This window comes from Zalophus californianus, chromosome 9 (genome assembly GCF_009762305.2).
Source record: "Zalophus californianus isolate mZalCal1 chromosome 9, mZalCal1.pri.v2, whole genome shotgun sequence".
In the NCBI taxonomy this organism is placed as follows: Eukaryota; Metazoa; Chordata; class Mammalia; order Carnivora; family Otariidae; genus Zalophus; species Zalophus californianus.
In genome coordinates this window covers 115,528,488-115,541,525 of record NC_045603.1, presented here as the reverse complement: position 1 = coordinate 115,541,525, position 13,038 = coordinate 115,528,488, and the positions used below count along the sequence as shown (strand labels likewise).

The following is a 13,038-nucleotide window of genomic DNA, read 5'->3' as shown; positions in this document are numbered from 1 at the left end:
GGTGAAAGGGGTCAAAAAAAAAAAAAAGAGAGATAAATATTTCCCTATTTAAAAAAAAGCAACTGATTGAAATCATTAAACTTTGATAGAATAGAGTCTTCCTCTGGAATGAATAGAACACAGTGTAATGACCCAAATTAGGGAGTACTCAATCATCAAACAAGAGTATTATCTAACTGGCAACAAAATAATTCTTGGTAAATCAAATACTAGAAAAGGATGGGGTAAGAAAAATTAAGAAAGGAATATTAGGAATATAAATTAAAATTTCAATATCACAATCTGTTTAAGGAATTAGTACAAATTATGGGCCCCCCATTAACTAACATGTGCAAGTGTAGGTCAAGATAGAAATTGATGGAGAATTTTTATCAGTTTCAGTGCATAACTTTGTAAAATAATTCAACATTCACACATAATGTACTGTTTTCTTTAGATATCAAAAATGGTGGGTGCCTGTCAGGCGGTAGAGCATGCGACTCTTGATCTCTGGGTCATGAGTTAGAGCCCTAGGTAGGGTAAAGAGATTACTTTTAAAAAATCATTTAGTTATTTAGAGATTTTTTAAAAAATTGATTTATTTATTTGACAGACAGAGAGAGACACTGACAGACGGCACACAAGCAGGGGGAGTGGGAGAGGGAGAAGCAGGCTCCCTACCGAGCAGGGAGCCTGATGCGGGACTCGATCCCAGGACTCTGAGATCATGACCTGAGCCAAAGGCAGACACCTAATGACTGAGCCACCCAGGCGCCCCTATTTTAAGATTTTTTATTTACCTGACACAGAGAGAGAGAATGTAAAAGCAGGGGGAGTGGCAGGCAGAGGGAGAGGGAGAAGCAGCCTCCCCGCCAAGCAGGGTCCCAGGACTCTGGGATCATGACCTGTGTTGAAGGCAGATGCCCAGCCAACTGAACCACCCAGGCGCCCCTTAAAAAATAATTTAAAAAAATAATCACACGCCCCCCCCCACCACAAATGGTAGGAAAAGCATAATATTCTACGTGGTATCAGACTTTTTTAAAAAGATTTTATTTTTAAGTAATCTCTACACCCAATGGGGGGTTGAACTCACAATCCTGATATCAGTATCCTCCACCGACTGAGTCAGCCAGGTGCCCTCCTATGTGATATCAGACTTTTAAAGGTAAGCTGAAAATTTGAACTTAACAAATTTTATTTGTTATTTTTTTATTTCTTCATATGGAGAAATAATAACTAACAGGTAACAATAAACATCTTAAAGAATATTTTATAAACTAGGGGCGCCTGGGTGGCTCAAATGGCTGGGTGAGTGACTCTTGATTTCAGCTCAGGTGGTGGTCTCAGAGTTGTGGGAGCCCGACCCCTGTTAGGCTCCAGGCTCAGCTGGGAGTCTGCCTCTCTCCCTCTGCCCCTCCCCCTGCTCATGTGTCCACGCTCTCTCTCTCTCTAAAATAAAATCTTTTTTAAAAAATAATCTTTTATAAATTAAATGTTAAAAATATTATGGCAGTGATTTCTTGGATAGGATTCCAAAGGCACAGGCAAAAAGCAAAAATAGACAAATGGGGCTATGTCAAACTTAAAACCTTCTGCATATCAAAGGAGATAATCAACAGAATGAAAAGAACCTACAGAATGGGAGGAAATATCTGCAAATCAGTTATCTGATAAGGGGTTAATGTACAGAGTATATAAAGTACTACAATCCAACAACAATTAAAAAAATAATTATGTAATTAAATTAAGTGGACAATGGATTTGGACAGATATTTCTCCAAAGATAACACAAACAGCCAACATGGTTATGAAAAGATGCTCAACATCAGTAATCAACAGAAAAAGGCAAACCAAAACTATAATGAAATATTATCTCATACCCATGAGGATGGCTAGTATCAAAAAACAGAAAATAGTGTTGGCAAGAATGTGGAGAAACTGGAACCCTGTACATGGCTGGCAGAAATGTTAAATAGTGCAGCCACTATGAAAAACACAATAGAAGCTCCTCAAAAAATTAAAAGTAGAATTCCTGTATGACCCAGGAATTCCACAACTGGGTATATACCGGAGAGAACTGACAGCAGGGTCTCCAAGGGATATTTATACATTCATGTTTATTGCATAATTCACAATAGCCAGGAGGTAGAAGCAACCCAAATGTCTACTGACACATGAATGGATAAAAAAAGTGGCATATATCCGTATAATGGAATGTTATTAAGCCTTTAAAAAGAAGGAAATCCTGTTACATGCTGCGATATGGATGAACCTTGAGGACATTACGCTACGTGATATAAGGCAGTCACAAAACAACAAATACTCTATGGTTCTACTCATATGAGGTGCCTAAAGTAATCAAACTCACAGATACAGAAAATAGAATTGTGGTTGCGGGGGCTGGGGGGAGGGGAAATCAGGGGACAGTGTTTCAGTTTTGCAAGATGAAAAAGTTCTAGAGATCTGTTGCATAACGATGTGAATATAGTTAATACTACTGAACTTTAAAAAAAAAAAAGTTTGGGCGCCTGGGTGGCTGAGTCGTTCAGCGTCTGCCTTCAGCTCAGGTCATGATCCCAGGGTCCTGGGATCGAGTCCCACATTGGGCTCCCTGCCCGGCGGGAAGCCTGCTTTTCCCTCTGACCCTCTCCCCTGCTTGTGTTCCTGCTCTCGCTGTCTCTCTCTCTCTGTCAAATAAATAAATAAAATCTTTAAAAAAAAAATTCACTTTTTAAGAAGGGTAAATTTTATATTATGAATTTTTTACCACTATTAAAAAAAAAAGAAAAACCAAATTCAGAATCTGTACACTTAAAAGATGTTTGTCATATTAATATTTATACTAATACAAATGTAGAGTTATTTGGGAGGCAAATTGTATTTATTTTTATTTTTATTTTTCATATAAGCCATCTACTCAATGTGGGGATGGAACTCATGACCCCCATATCAAGAGCTGCATGCTCTACCAACTGAGCCAGCCAGGTTCACCATGGGAGCCAAGTTTTAAATAAATCATCAGATAGGAAAAAAATAAAATAAAAAATATTAAACTGTTATATCACCATAACACAAAATTCATCTGCTTTATGGCTTTTTCCAATATCTTATCTGAAACCCAGGGAGTTAGATTTGCCTCACAATTAAAACATGTTTAGATTTTAGAAAGGTAATGTGATAAATATATAGTGACTTTTTATTTTTTTGTTGTTTTTTTATTGAGGTATGACACACAATTTTACCTTAGTTTCAGTTGCACAACCTAGTGATTCAACAACTCTATCCATGATACTATGCTCACCATGAGTGTAGCTACCATCTGTCATACAATGCTTTTACAATACTATTGTGTATATTCACTGTCCTGTACTTTTCATCCCTATGACTTATTCATTCCATAACTGGAAGCCTGTGTCTCCCCCTCCCTTTCACACATTTTGCCCTTTTGCCTGTTCTCCCCCACAATCATCAGTTTGTTCTCTGTATTAATGGGTCTGTCTCCACTTTTTTTTGTTTGTCTGTTTTGTTTTAGATTCCATGATATTAAGTGAAATTATATGGTACTTGTCTTTCTGTATGACTTATTTCACTGAGCATAATACCCTCCAGGTCTGTCCATGTTGTCACAAATGGCAAAACCACATTCTTTTTTATGGCTGAGTAATATTCGTGTGTGTGTGTGTGTGTGTGTGTGTGTGTACATGCCACATCTTCTTTATCCATTCATCTATTGATGGACACTTGGATTGCTTCCCTATCTGGGCTATTGGAAATGCTGCTGCAATCAACATAAGGATGCACATTATCTTTTCAAATTAGTATTTTTGTTTTCTTTGGGTAACTATCCAGTATAATGTATAGTAAGGAACACCCCTAGTGGCATCTCATCTAGCCACGTGTACTCAAATATTATTATTACTGCTGTGAAGAATCTGAGTAGTTACATGAAATGGGAGTAATAAAAACCATAAATAGCCCATATCAGCTCAGGTCAGATTTTATCAAACTAAATGAAAATCTTTGGGTCTTCAAAAGTTTCTGAAATTTGTACTTGCAGATAAAGAATTATAGATCTGTTTATTTTCAAACAATTATAATCCCATGGTTTCAAACAATTATAATCCCGTGGTTTATAATTTATAAGCCCAGTTTTTTGCTATCCTGTTTTTATTTCTATCTGCTACCATTTTAATAGAGAATACAATATGCTACCAAGTTGATAAGCTCTCAAGTATCCACGTTTCTATGATAAACTTAAGTAATTTCTACTTTCTCCCTATTAGAAACAATGGTGCTACAAAGTTTTATTCATATATTTTGTTCTCTTGAACCATTTCCTTAGAATAAATTTCAAGATAGACTAATTAGGTCAAAAAGAATTAAACTTTTTTGTTTCTTAAAACACATTGGTAGATATCAGTTGGAAAGTACCGTGCTAATTTACAATGTTTCTGAAAAAACTAACTGTGCTTTTGCAGTCTCATTAATTTTAGATCTTCAGTCCTCTCTTTTTTTTTTTGCCTAGCTTAACAGTGTGAAATGATTCTTTCGTTATTTTTTAAATTAGCATTTCTTTCATTACTAGTAGCGAAATCAACATACTCCCATATATATGTGTGTGTGGGTATGTGTGTGCGGATTGTGTTCGGTTTCTTTGCCCCTTGTTTATCAAGGTCTCCGTGGTGGTCCTATCAGTGTGAATAAAGTTCTGTAGGTATTACTGTTTCTCATGTTATAGTTATTTTTGTCATTTTACTGATGTTTAATTGGTCAAACCAGTTTCAGTAGAGACAAAAAGTCAGAACAGAACTTGTGAGTTCCTCTTTGAAGATCCAAAGATCTTTGAGCGCCCTTGATGATTTAGAAATGATTTCCATTTCTCATCTTTTTTTTTTCCCATTTTTCATCTTCAATTGAAAGGAAATACCATTATACTTTTCTAGTCTTTTTTGGAACAAATAATCATCAAATTTTAGCATTATAAACTAACAAAATAGTGTAAGTTAATAGTATGTAGTTGTTGGGTATTTATTTTTTTAGTTGTTGGGTTTTTAAAAAGGTACTTACCTGCTATTTTTCTTACCTCTATTCAAAGTAACTTTGGAAAGGCCAAAATCTGTTAGTTTAATATGACCTTCATTAGAAATAAGCATATTGTCTGGTTTCAAATCCCTGCACATACAAAAGACAAATAGCAGATAATTAAAAAAGAGCTAGTGTTGATGTTAGAATTAGCAGGGAAAAACCTGGAAAGTTACAGAAGAATCAAACCCTATTTTCTCTAAAATAAGGCACTTATTGTTGGCTTTGAAAGTGCAAAAAACAACTCTCAAAAGTAAATAATCTTCTGTATATTTGAACCTATGAGAAAGTTAACTGATTTAATACTATATTCTCTTTGCATTATTCCTAGATAGTTCATTATAACAAATAAACCTCATTAGATAAAATAAAGCTCAGGCCACACCAAAATCATATTTACCTCATTCATGGAGGGTAAGATTAAGCCTTAACTGAGAAGAGCCACTTAGAACATGACTTTCTTTGCACACCGCAAGTCAGTTGGCATTATAAAGTAGAGCACTTTTATATGACGGTAGGGAGTGGAAAAAAGATTCAATATCCTTCACAACAAATGGTGTACCTGTGCTAAACGCAACATATTCAAAGCACAGGGAGGGGAGACAAAAGAAGAGTTGATGGAATTTATACTTTTTTTTTAAACTTAGTGCTTTTATTTACTTTTTATTTATTTTTAAAGATTTTATTTATTTATTTGACAGAGGGAGACACAGCAAGAGCAGGAACACAAGCAGGGGGGAGTGGGAGAGGGAGAAGCAGGCCTCCTGCCGAGCAGGGAGCCCGATGTGGGGCTCGATCCCAGGACCCTGGGATCATGACCTGAGCTGAAGGCAGACGCTTAACCGAGTCACCCAGGTGCCCCGAGTTGATGGACTTTCTAAACTCATACAAGTTACTACCAAACTTTAGATAAGTCCAGATACATGGGCAAATGATTATGCAAATATTTCAAACTCAAATATTTAATCCATAATTTGATTATTTGTGCTTTTTAGTAATAGTTTGTAGAAAAGTCAGTCTTTACCTGTGGATGATTCCGTGTCTATGAAGATAGTCTAGAGCCAAGGCTACTTCAGAAATATATTTCACAGCCATCTCCTCTTCATCAAAATAACCATATATATGTAGGAGAGACTTGACATCTCCACCAATAAGATATTCCATTACCTATCAAAAAGGAATACAAATGTTACAAAATAAAAACAATATGATTTCTTTAAAAACATTATTTGGTATTAGTTATATATTTTTAGCATTGTTCTTTAACAGACACATTTTCTTGCTCTCACTCAGTACACATTAATACCAAGTTTGCTCATGTTGCCATATAGTTTTTTTAAATTGAATTTAAACTGTTTAATCTGAATAAAAATTCAGACTTACAGAAAGGTATAAGAACAGTCCCATATACTCTTCATCTAGATTCACCCCTGTGAGCATTTTGCCCATTTGCTTTCTTCCTCTCCACACATATGAATATGAAATAAATGTCTGTTGATAACATAATTGTTACATAATTAAAAAGGAACACAATTATTAACATACATATCTTAAACGCACGATTTTTATTCGGACTAAACAGTTTAAAAAATGTGACATTAACTACTGATATTTATAGCTTTAAAGTTTTTACTAAATAACTGGAGAATAAAGTTGAAGAGGTCATGACCAGTCACTACAAAATTCTTTGTCATATATCTCCTAACAAGGATATTCTTACATAACTACAGCATAAAAAAATTCTAGGAATTTAACACTAATATAATACTATTATCTAGTTGATATTGTCCATATTCAAATTTCTCTGCGTATCTAAATAAATGTCCTTGATAAGACTTCTCACCCCTCCCGCCCAAGCCAGGATCCCCATGGTATTTAGTTATCATGTCTCTTTAGTCTCCTTTAATCTGGGACAGATTTTCTCCTTTCAGAGGGGGGCAGTCTTTCTTGACATTTGATTATCTCCTCACTATTCAATTCAGGTTTGCATTTTTGGCAGGAATTCTAAATAAGTAATGTTGACTCTTTCTTAGAGACACTCCCAGCAGATGAGACACCTAATGTCAGCATGTTCCATTACTGGATGTTGACTTTGATCACTTAGTTAAGGTGGGACTTCTAGATTTCTCCAATGAAGGAGTACTTTTTTAACTCCCTTGATAATTAATTAGTAGTGTGTGGGGGGAAATACATTGAGAGTATGTAAATAACCTGTTGCCCAACAAATCTGCAAGCACTGATCTTAGCATCATGTGACCACAGATGATTCGTGTCTGAATCCAATATTGCTATGTGGTTGCAAAGCTCTATTATTCCTTCTTCTATATGTACTAGTCATTATTCTCAAAAATTTGTATAGTTTTAAGGTATAAAATACTGCCTAGTGAGAACTTCATAAAACAAAGTCCTTTCTTTCCTCTTTAGGTCAGGAGTTTCCCTGGTATATACAGGCTAGTCAATGTTTGTTGAGGAGATCAATCATGAACACATTTGCTAAGCCCAAAATCTGTGCTACACACTGTGCTAGAACTGAGAAGATAAGCAGGAATAAGGTGTCTCTGCACTGAAAGAGTTTATAATTTAGTAGTAGGTAAATAAATAAGTAAACAGATACTTTATTTGAGTTCACGATAATGTTTATTTTCTTACATCCTCATCAACAATAATTATTGATCCTTTTTATTTTTGTCAATCTAAGAAAAAAATGGACTTGTTTAAATGTTTATTTACTTGTAGGGAGATTTAGGATCTTTACACTATTTTTTTTTAATTTTTAATTTAATTTTTTTTTAAAGATTTTATTTATTTATTTGACAGAGAAAGAGACAGCGAGAGAGGGAACACAAGCAGGGGGAGCAGGAGAGGGAAAAGCAGGCTTCCCGCTGAGCAGGGAGCCCGATGCGGGGCTCAATCCCAGGACTCTGGGCATGACCTGAGCCGAAGGCAGACGCTTAACCGATTGAGCCATTTTACACTATTTTTTTTTTAAAGATTTTATTTTTAAGTAATCTCTACACTCAACAGGGGGCTTGAACCCACAACCCCAAGATCAAGAATCACATGCTCACTGACTGAGCCAGCCAGGTGTCCCTATTTTTGGTCTTTTATGTGTCTTCTGTGAATCACTTCTATTCTTTGCCCATTTTTCTACTGGGGTATTTAATTCTTTCTTATTGATGTATAAAATCTGTTTATATAGGAATAAAATTAGCCGTTTGTGTATTTTATGAAAAATATTTCCTCCAAACTTGCTATTTGACTAGGTAAATGGTATTTTGTGTCTATATATGTTTTATTTTGTGCTTAAAATACCTACACCAATTTATGATTTAAAAATATTCACGAGTTTTCTTCCAGTACTTTTTTGAAAGATTTTATTTTATTTAAGAGAGAGAGCACATGCGAGAGAGAGTATGAGCCGGGCAAGGGGCAAAGGGAGAGGGAGAAGCAGACTCCCCACTGAGCAAGGAGCCCGATGGGGCTCAATCCCAGGACCATGGGATCATGATCTGAGTTGAAGGCAGACACTCAACCGACTGAGCCACCCAGGTGCCCCTTCTTCTAGTACTTTTATGGATTCCCTTTTTTAAGTAGAAATCTACGATACAAAAGGGGAACAAATGACCGTAGCACTAACTCGAGTTTCATAACCAAGCAAAAAATGATTTAAAGTGACTTCAAAAAACAGAATTTTGATAGTATATCCCAAGGATAAAAAGAACTGCAAAACAAAACAAAACAAAATCCGAAATTGAATCTAGTTGTTTTAGTGTTAGTATAACCATATTGACCCAACAAACAAGAGCCCAGGGCCGGATGGCTTCCCAGGGGAATTCTACCAAACACTTAAAGAAGAATTAATACCTATTCTTCTGAAGGAAAACTTCCAAACTCTTTCTACGAGGCCAGCATTACCTTGATCCCAAAACTAGACAAAGAACCCACCAAAAACGAAAATTACAGACCAATCGCCCTGATGAACAAGGATGCACAAATTTTCACCAAAATACTAGTCAATAGGATCCAACAGTACATTAAAAGGATTATTCACCACAACCAAGGGGGATTCATTCCTGGGCTGCAAAGGTGGTTCAACATCTGCAAAGCAATCAATATAATACACTACATTAATAAAAGAAAGAACAAGAACCATATGATTCTCTCAATAGATGCAGAAAAAGCATTTGACAAAGTACAGCATCCTTTCTTGATCAAAACTCTTCATGGTGCAGGGATAGAGGGCACATACCTCAATATCATAAAAGCCATCTACGAAAAGCCCAGTGAGTATCATTCTCAGTGGGGAGAAACTGAGAGCGTTCCCCCTAAGGTCAGGAACACGGCAGGGATGTCCACTCTCACCACTGCTGTTCGACATCGTACTAGAAGTCCTAGCCTCAGCAATCAGGTAACAAAAAGAAATAAAAGGCATCAGAATTGGCAAAGAAGTCAAACTCTCATTCTTCACAGATGACATGATACTCTATGTGGAAAACCCAAAAGACTCCACCCCAAAATTGCTAGAACTCATACAGGAATTCAGCAGAGTGGCAGGATATAAAATCAATGCACAGAAATGAGTTGCATTTCTATACACCAACAATGAGAAAGAAAGAGAAATTAAGAAGTTGAACCCATTTAGAATTGCACTGAAAACTGTAAGATACCTAGGAATAAACCTAACAAAGGAGGGAAAGGATCTCCACACTGAAAAATATAGAACACTCATGAGAGAAACTGAGGAAGACACAAAGAAAGGGAAAAACATTCTATGCTCATGGATTGGAAGAACAAATATTGTTAAACTGTCATTGCTACCTAGAGCAATCTATACATTCAATGCAATCCCTATCAAAATACCATCCACTTTTTTCAAAGAAATGGAACAAATAATCCTAAAATTTCTATGGAACCAGAAAAGACCCCAAAGAGCCAAAGGAATGTTGAGAAAGAAAACCAAACCTGGTGGCTCACAATTCTGGACTTTAAGCTCTATGACAAAGCTGTCATCATCAAGACAGTATGGTACTGGCACAAAAACAGACACATTGGCCAATGAAACAGAACAGAGAACCCAGAAATGGACCCTCAACTCTATGGTCAACTAATCTTCGACAAAGCACAAAAGAACAGCCAATGGAAAAAAGACAGTCTCTTCAACAAACGGTGTTGGGAAAATTGGACAGCCACATACAGAAAGATGAAACTAGACCATTTCCTCATACCATACACAAAAATAGATTCAAAATGGATGAAAGACGTAAATGTGAGACAGGAATCCATCAAAATCCTAGAGAACACAGGCAGCAACCTCTGTGACCTTGGCCGCAGCAACTTCTTGCTAGACACGTCTCCAAAGGCAAGGGAAGCAAGGGTAAAAATGAACTATTGGGACTTCATCAAGATAAAAAGTTTTTGCATAGCAAAGGAAACAGTCCACAAAACCAAAAGACAACTGACAGAATGGAAGAAGATACTTGCAACTGACATATGAGATAAAGGGGTAGTATCTAAAATCCATAAAGAACTTACCAAACTCAATAGCCAAAGAATAAATAATCCAATCAAGAAATGGGCAGAAGACATGCACAGACTTTTCTCCAAAGAAGACATCCAAATGGCCAACAGACACATGAAAGAAATGCTCCACGTCCCTTGGCATCAGGGAAATACAAAACAAAACCACAATGAGATACCACCTCACGCTGGTCAGAACGGCTAAAAATAATAAGTCAGGAAACGACAGATGTTGGTGAGGACTCAGAGAAAGGGGAACCCTCCTACACTGTTGGTGGGAATGCAAGCTGGTGTAGCCACTCTGGAAGACAGTACGGAGGTTCCTCAAAACGTTGAAAATAGAGCTACCCTACAACCCAGCAATTGCACTACTGGGCATTTACCCCAAAGATACAAATGTAGTGAACTGAAGGGGCACCTGCACCCCAATGTTTATAGCAGCAATGTCCACAATAGCCAAAATATGGAAAGAGCCCAGATGTTCACCGACAGATGGATAAAGAAAATGTGTGTACACACACACACACACACACACACACACACACACACACACACACAGGAATATTATGCAGCCATCAAAAATTGAAATCTTGCCATTTGCAACAACGTGGATGGAACTAGAGGGTATTATGCTAAGCAAAAATCAGTTAAGCAGAGAAAGACAATTATCATACGATCTCAATGATACATGGAATTTAAGAAACAAGGCAGAGGATCACAGGGGAAGAGAGGAAAAAATAAAACAAGATGAAGCCAGAGAGGGAGACAAACCATGAGACTCTTAATCTCAGGAAACAAACTGAGGGTTGCGGGCGGGGGTGGGGAGGTGTGTGGGTGTGTGTGTGGAGGTATGGGTTAACAGGGTGATGGACATTAAGGAGGGCAGGTGATTAATGAGCACTCATGAATCACAGACCTGTACCTCTGAAACCAATAATACATTATATGTTAATTAATTGAATTAAAATTAAAAGAAAACAATATTGATATTGTTATTTTGAAAGTATTAGATCTACATGATGTTATAAGTTTAAGCAAACGAGTAATTATGTTAATGTTCTTAAGAACCCAGATGGTCAGGGTAAAAGAATACATTTTTTTTCAAAATATTTTTATAGGTTATATTTTTTCAAAGATGAGGAGTAAAAATTCTATAATTTCCCATTGAATTAGAAATTTCAGCACGTACTTATGATATAGTTTTCTCTTTCTATAAAAATGTTATGGAGCCTGGGTGGCTCAGTTGGTTAAGTGGCCAACTTGATTTCAGCTCAGGTCATGATCTCAGGGTCGTGAGATCGAGTCCCGTATTGGGCTCTGTGCTGGGCATGGAGCCTGCTTAAGATTCTTTCTCTCCCTCTGCTCTGCCCCCCTCTAAAAAAAAAAATGTTATAAAATACATAAGTCACAGGGATGAAAAGTACAGCACAGGAAATATAGTCAATGACACTGCAATAACTTTGGTGACAGATGGCAACTAGACTTACTGTGGGGATCATTTCATAATTTATAAAATCACTATGATTTATACCTGAAACTAATAGGATATTGTTTTTCATCTTTTTAATCTTTTAATCTTATTAATCTTTTAATTCTTCCTGGTGCTCTCTAATGCCTTTACTATATAACCTACATACTGTTCCATATACCCTGTGTGATTAAATAGTTCCCTACCTTCTTTGGGAATGCAATATGTCAATGTTTCCTTCTTTTTCTGTAAAAAGCCAGATAGTAAATATATTAGGTTTTGCAAGCCACATGGTCTGTGTGGCAACTACCTCACTCTTCTGATGTAGCACAAGAGCAGCCATAGATAATAAGTAAACAAAAGGATGCGGTTATGTTCCAATAAAATGTATTTAGTCACGGAAATTCAAATTTCAAATAGTTTTCACATTTCACAAAATATTATTCTTCCTTCGATTTTTTTTCAACATTTTAAAAATGTCAAAACTATTCTCAGCTCACAGGCTGTGCAGAAACAGTGGGCCAGATTTGGCTCACCACAGGCTTGAAAGATGGAAAGTCAATTATTCTTACAGTATTTAGTTTCCACCTTCTTACTGCTACTCTGTATTTTTTTTCAACTCTCTCAGACAGTGAACCATCCTACAAAGTAGACCCACATATCTGCCTTTCTTAGAACCTAGGGGGTCTCCTGAAGGACTCTGAGGGTGAATTCCCTCAATATAAATTTGTATCTTTGCTTCAAAACCCTGCCCCACAGCATTAGCAGGTCTTGTCTCTTAAGAGAAGGTCATTACAAGCAGGTACTGCAATTCATGCTAAGGTATTTGTTGGAGTGTTGTTTAGAATTGTAAAAGAACCCAAACCAACTCATTACTAGGACATTTGTTATAAAAATTACGGCATTCCTAAATAAATCCATGTAATTCTGGGTAGCTATTAGAAAGGATGAGGTCACCGGTAAGTGGAAAAAAATATGTAGGTTAAGTA

General features: G+C 36.5%; 1 protein-coding gene across 1 annotated transcript in view; it reads right to left on the bottom strand.

Annotated features, from left to right (window-relative positions):
- Nucleotides 1-13,038, bottom strand: part of LOC118355977 (serine/threonine-protein kinase greatwall-like) — a 36,214-nt gene that overhangs the window by 18,324 nt on the left and 4,852 nt on the right. The window contains 2 exon segments of the mRNA XM_035721919.1: nucleotides 5,066-5,154; nucleotides 6,089-6,231. Of these exon segments, the coding sequence (XP_035577812.1) occupies nucleotides 5,066-5,154; nucleotides 6,089-6,231 (232 nt within the window).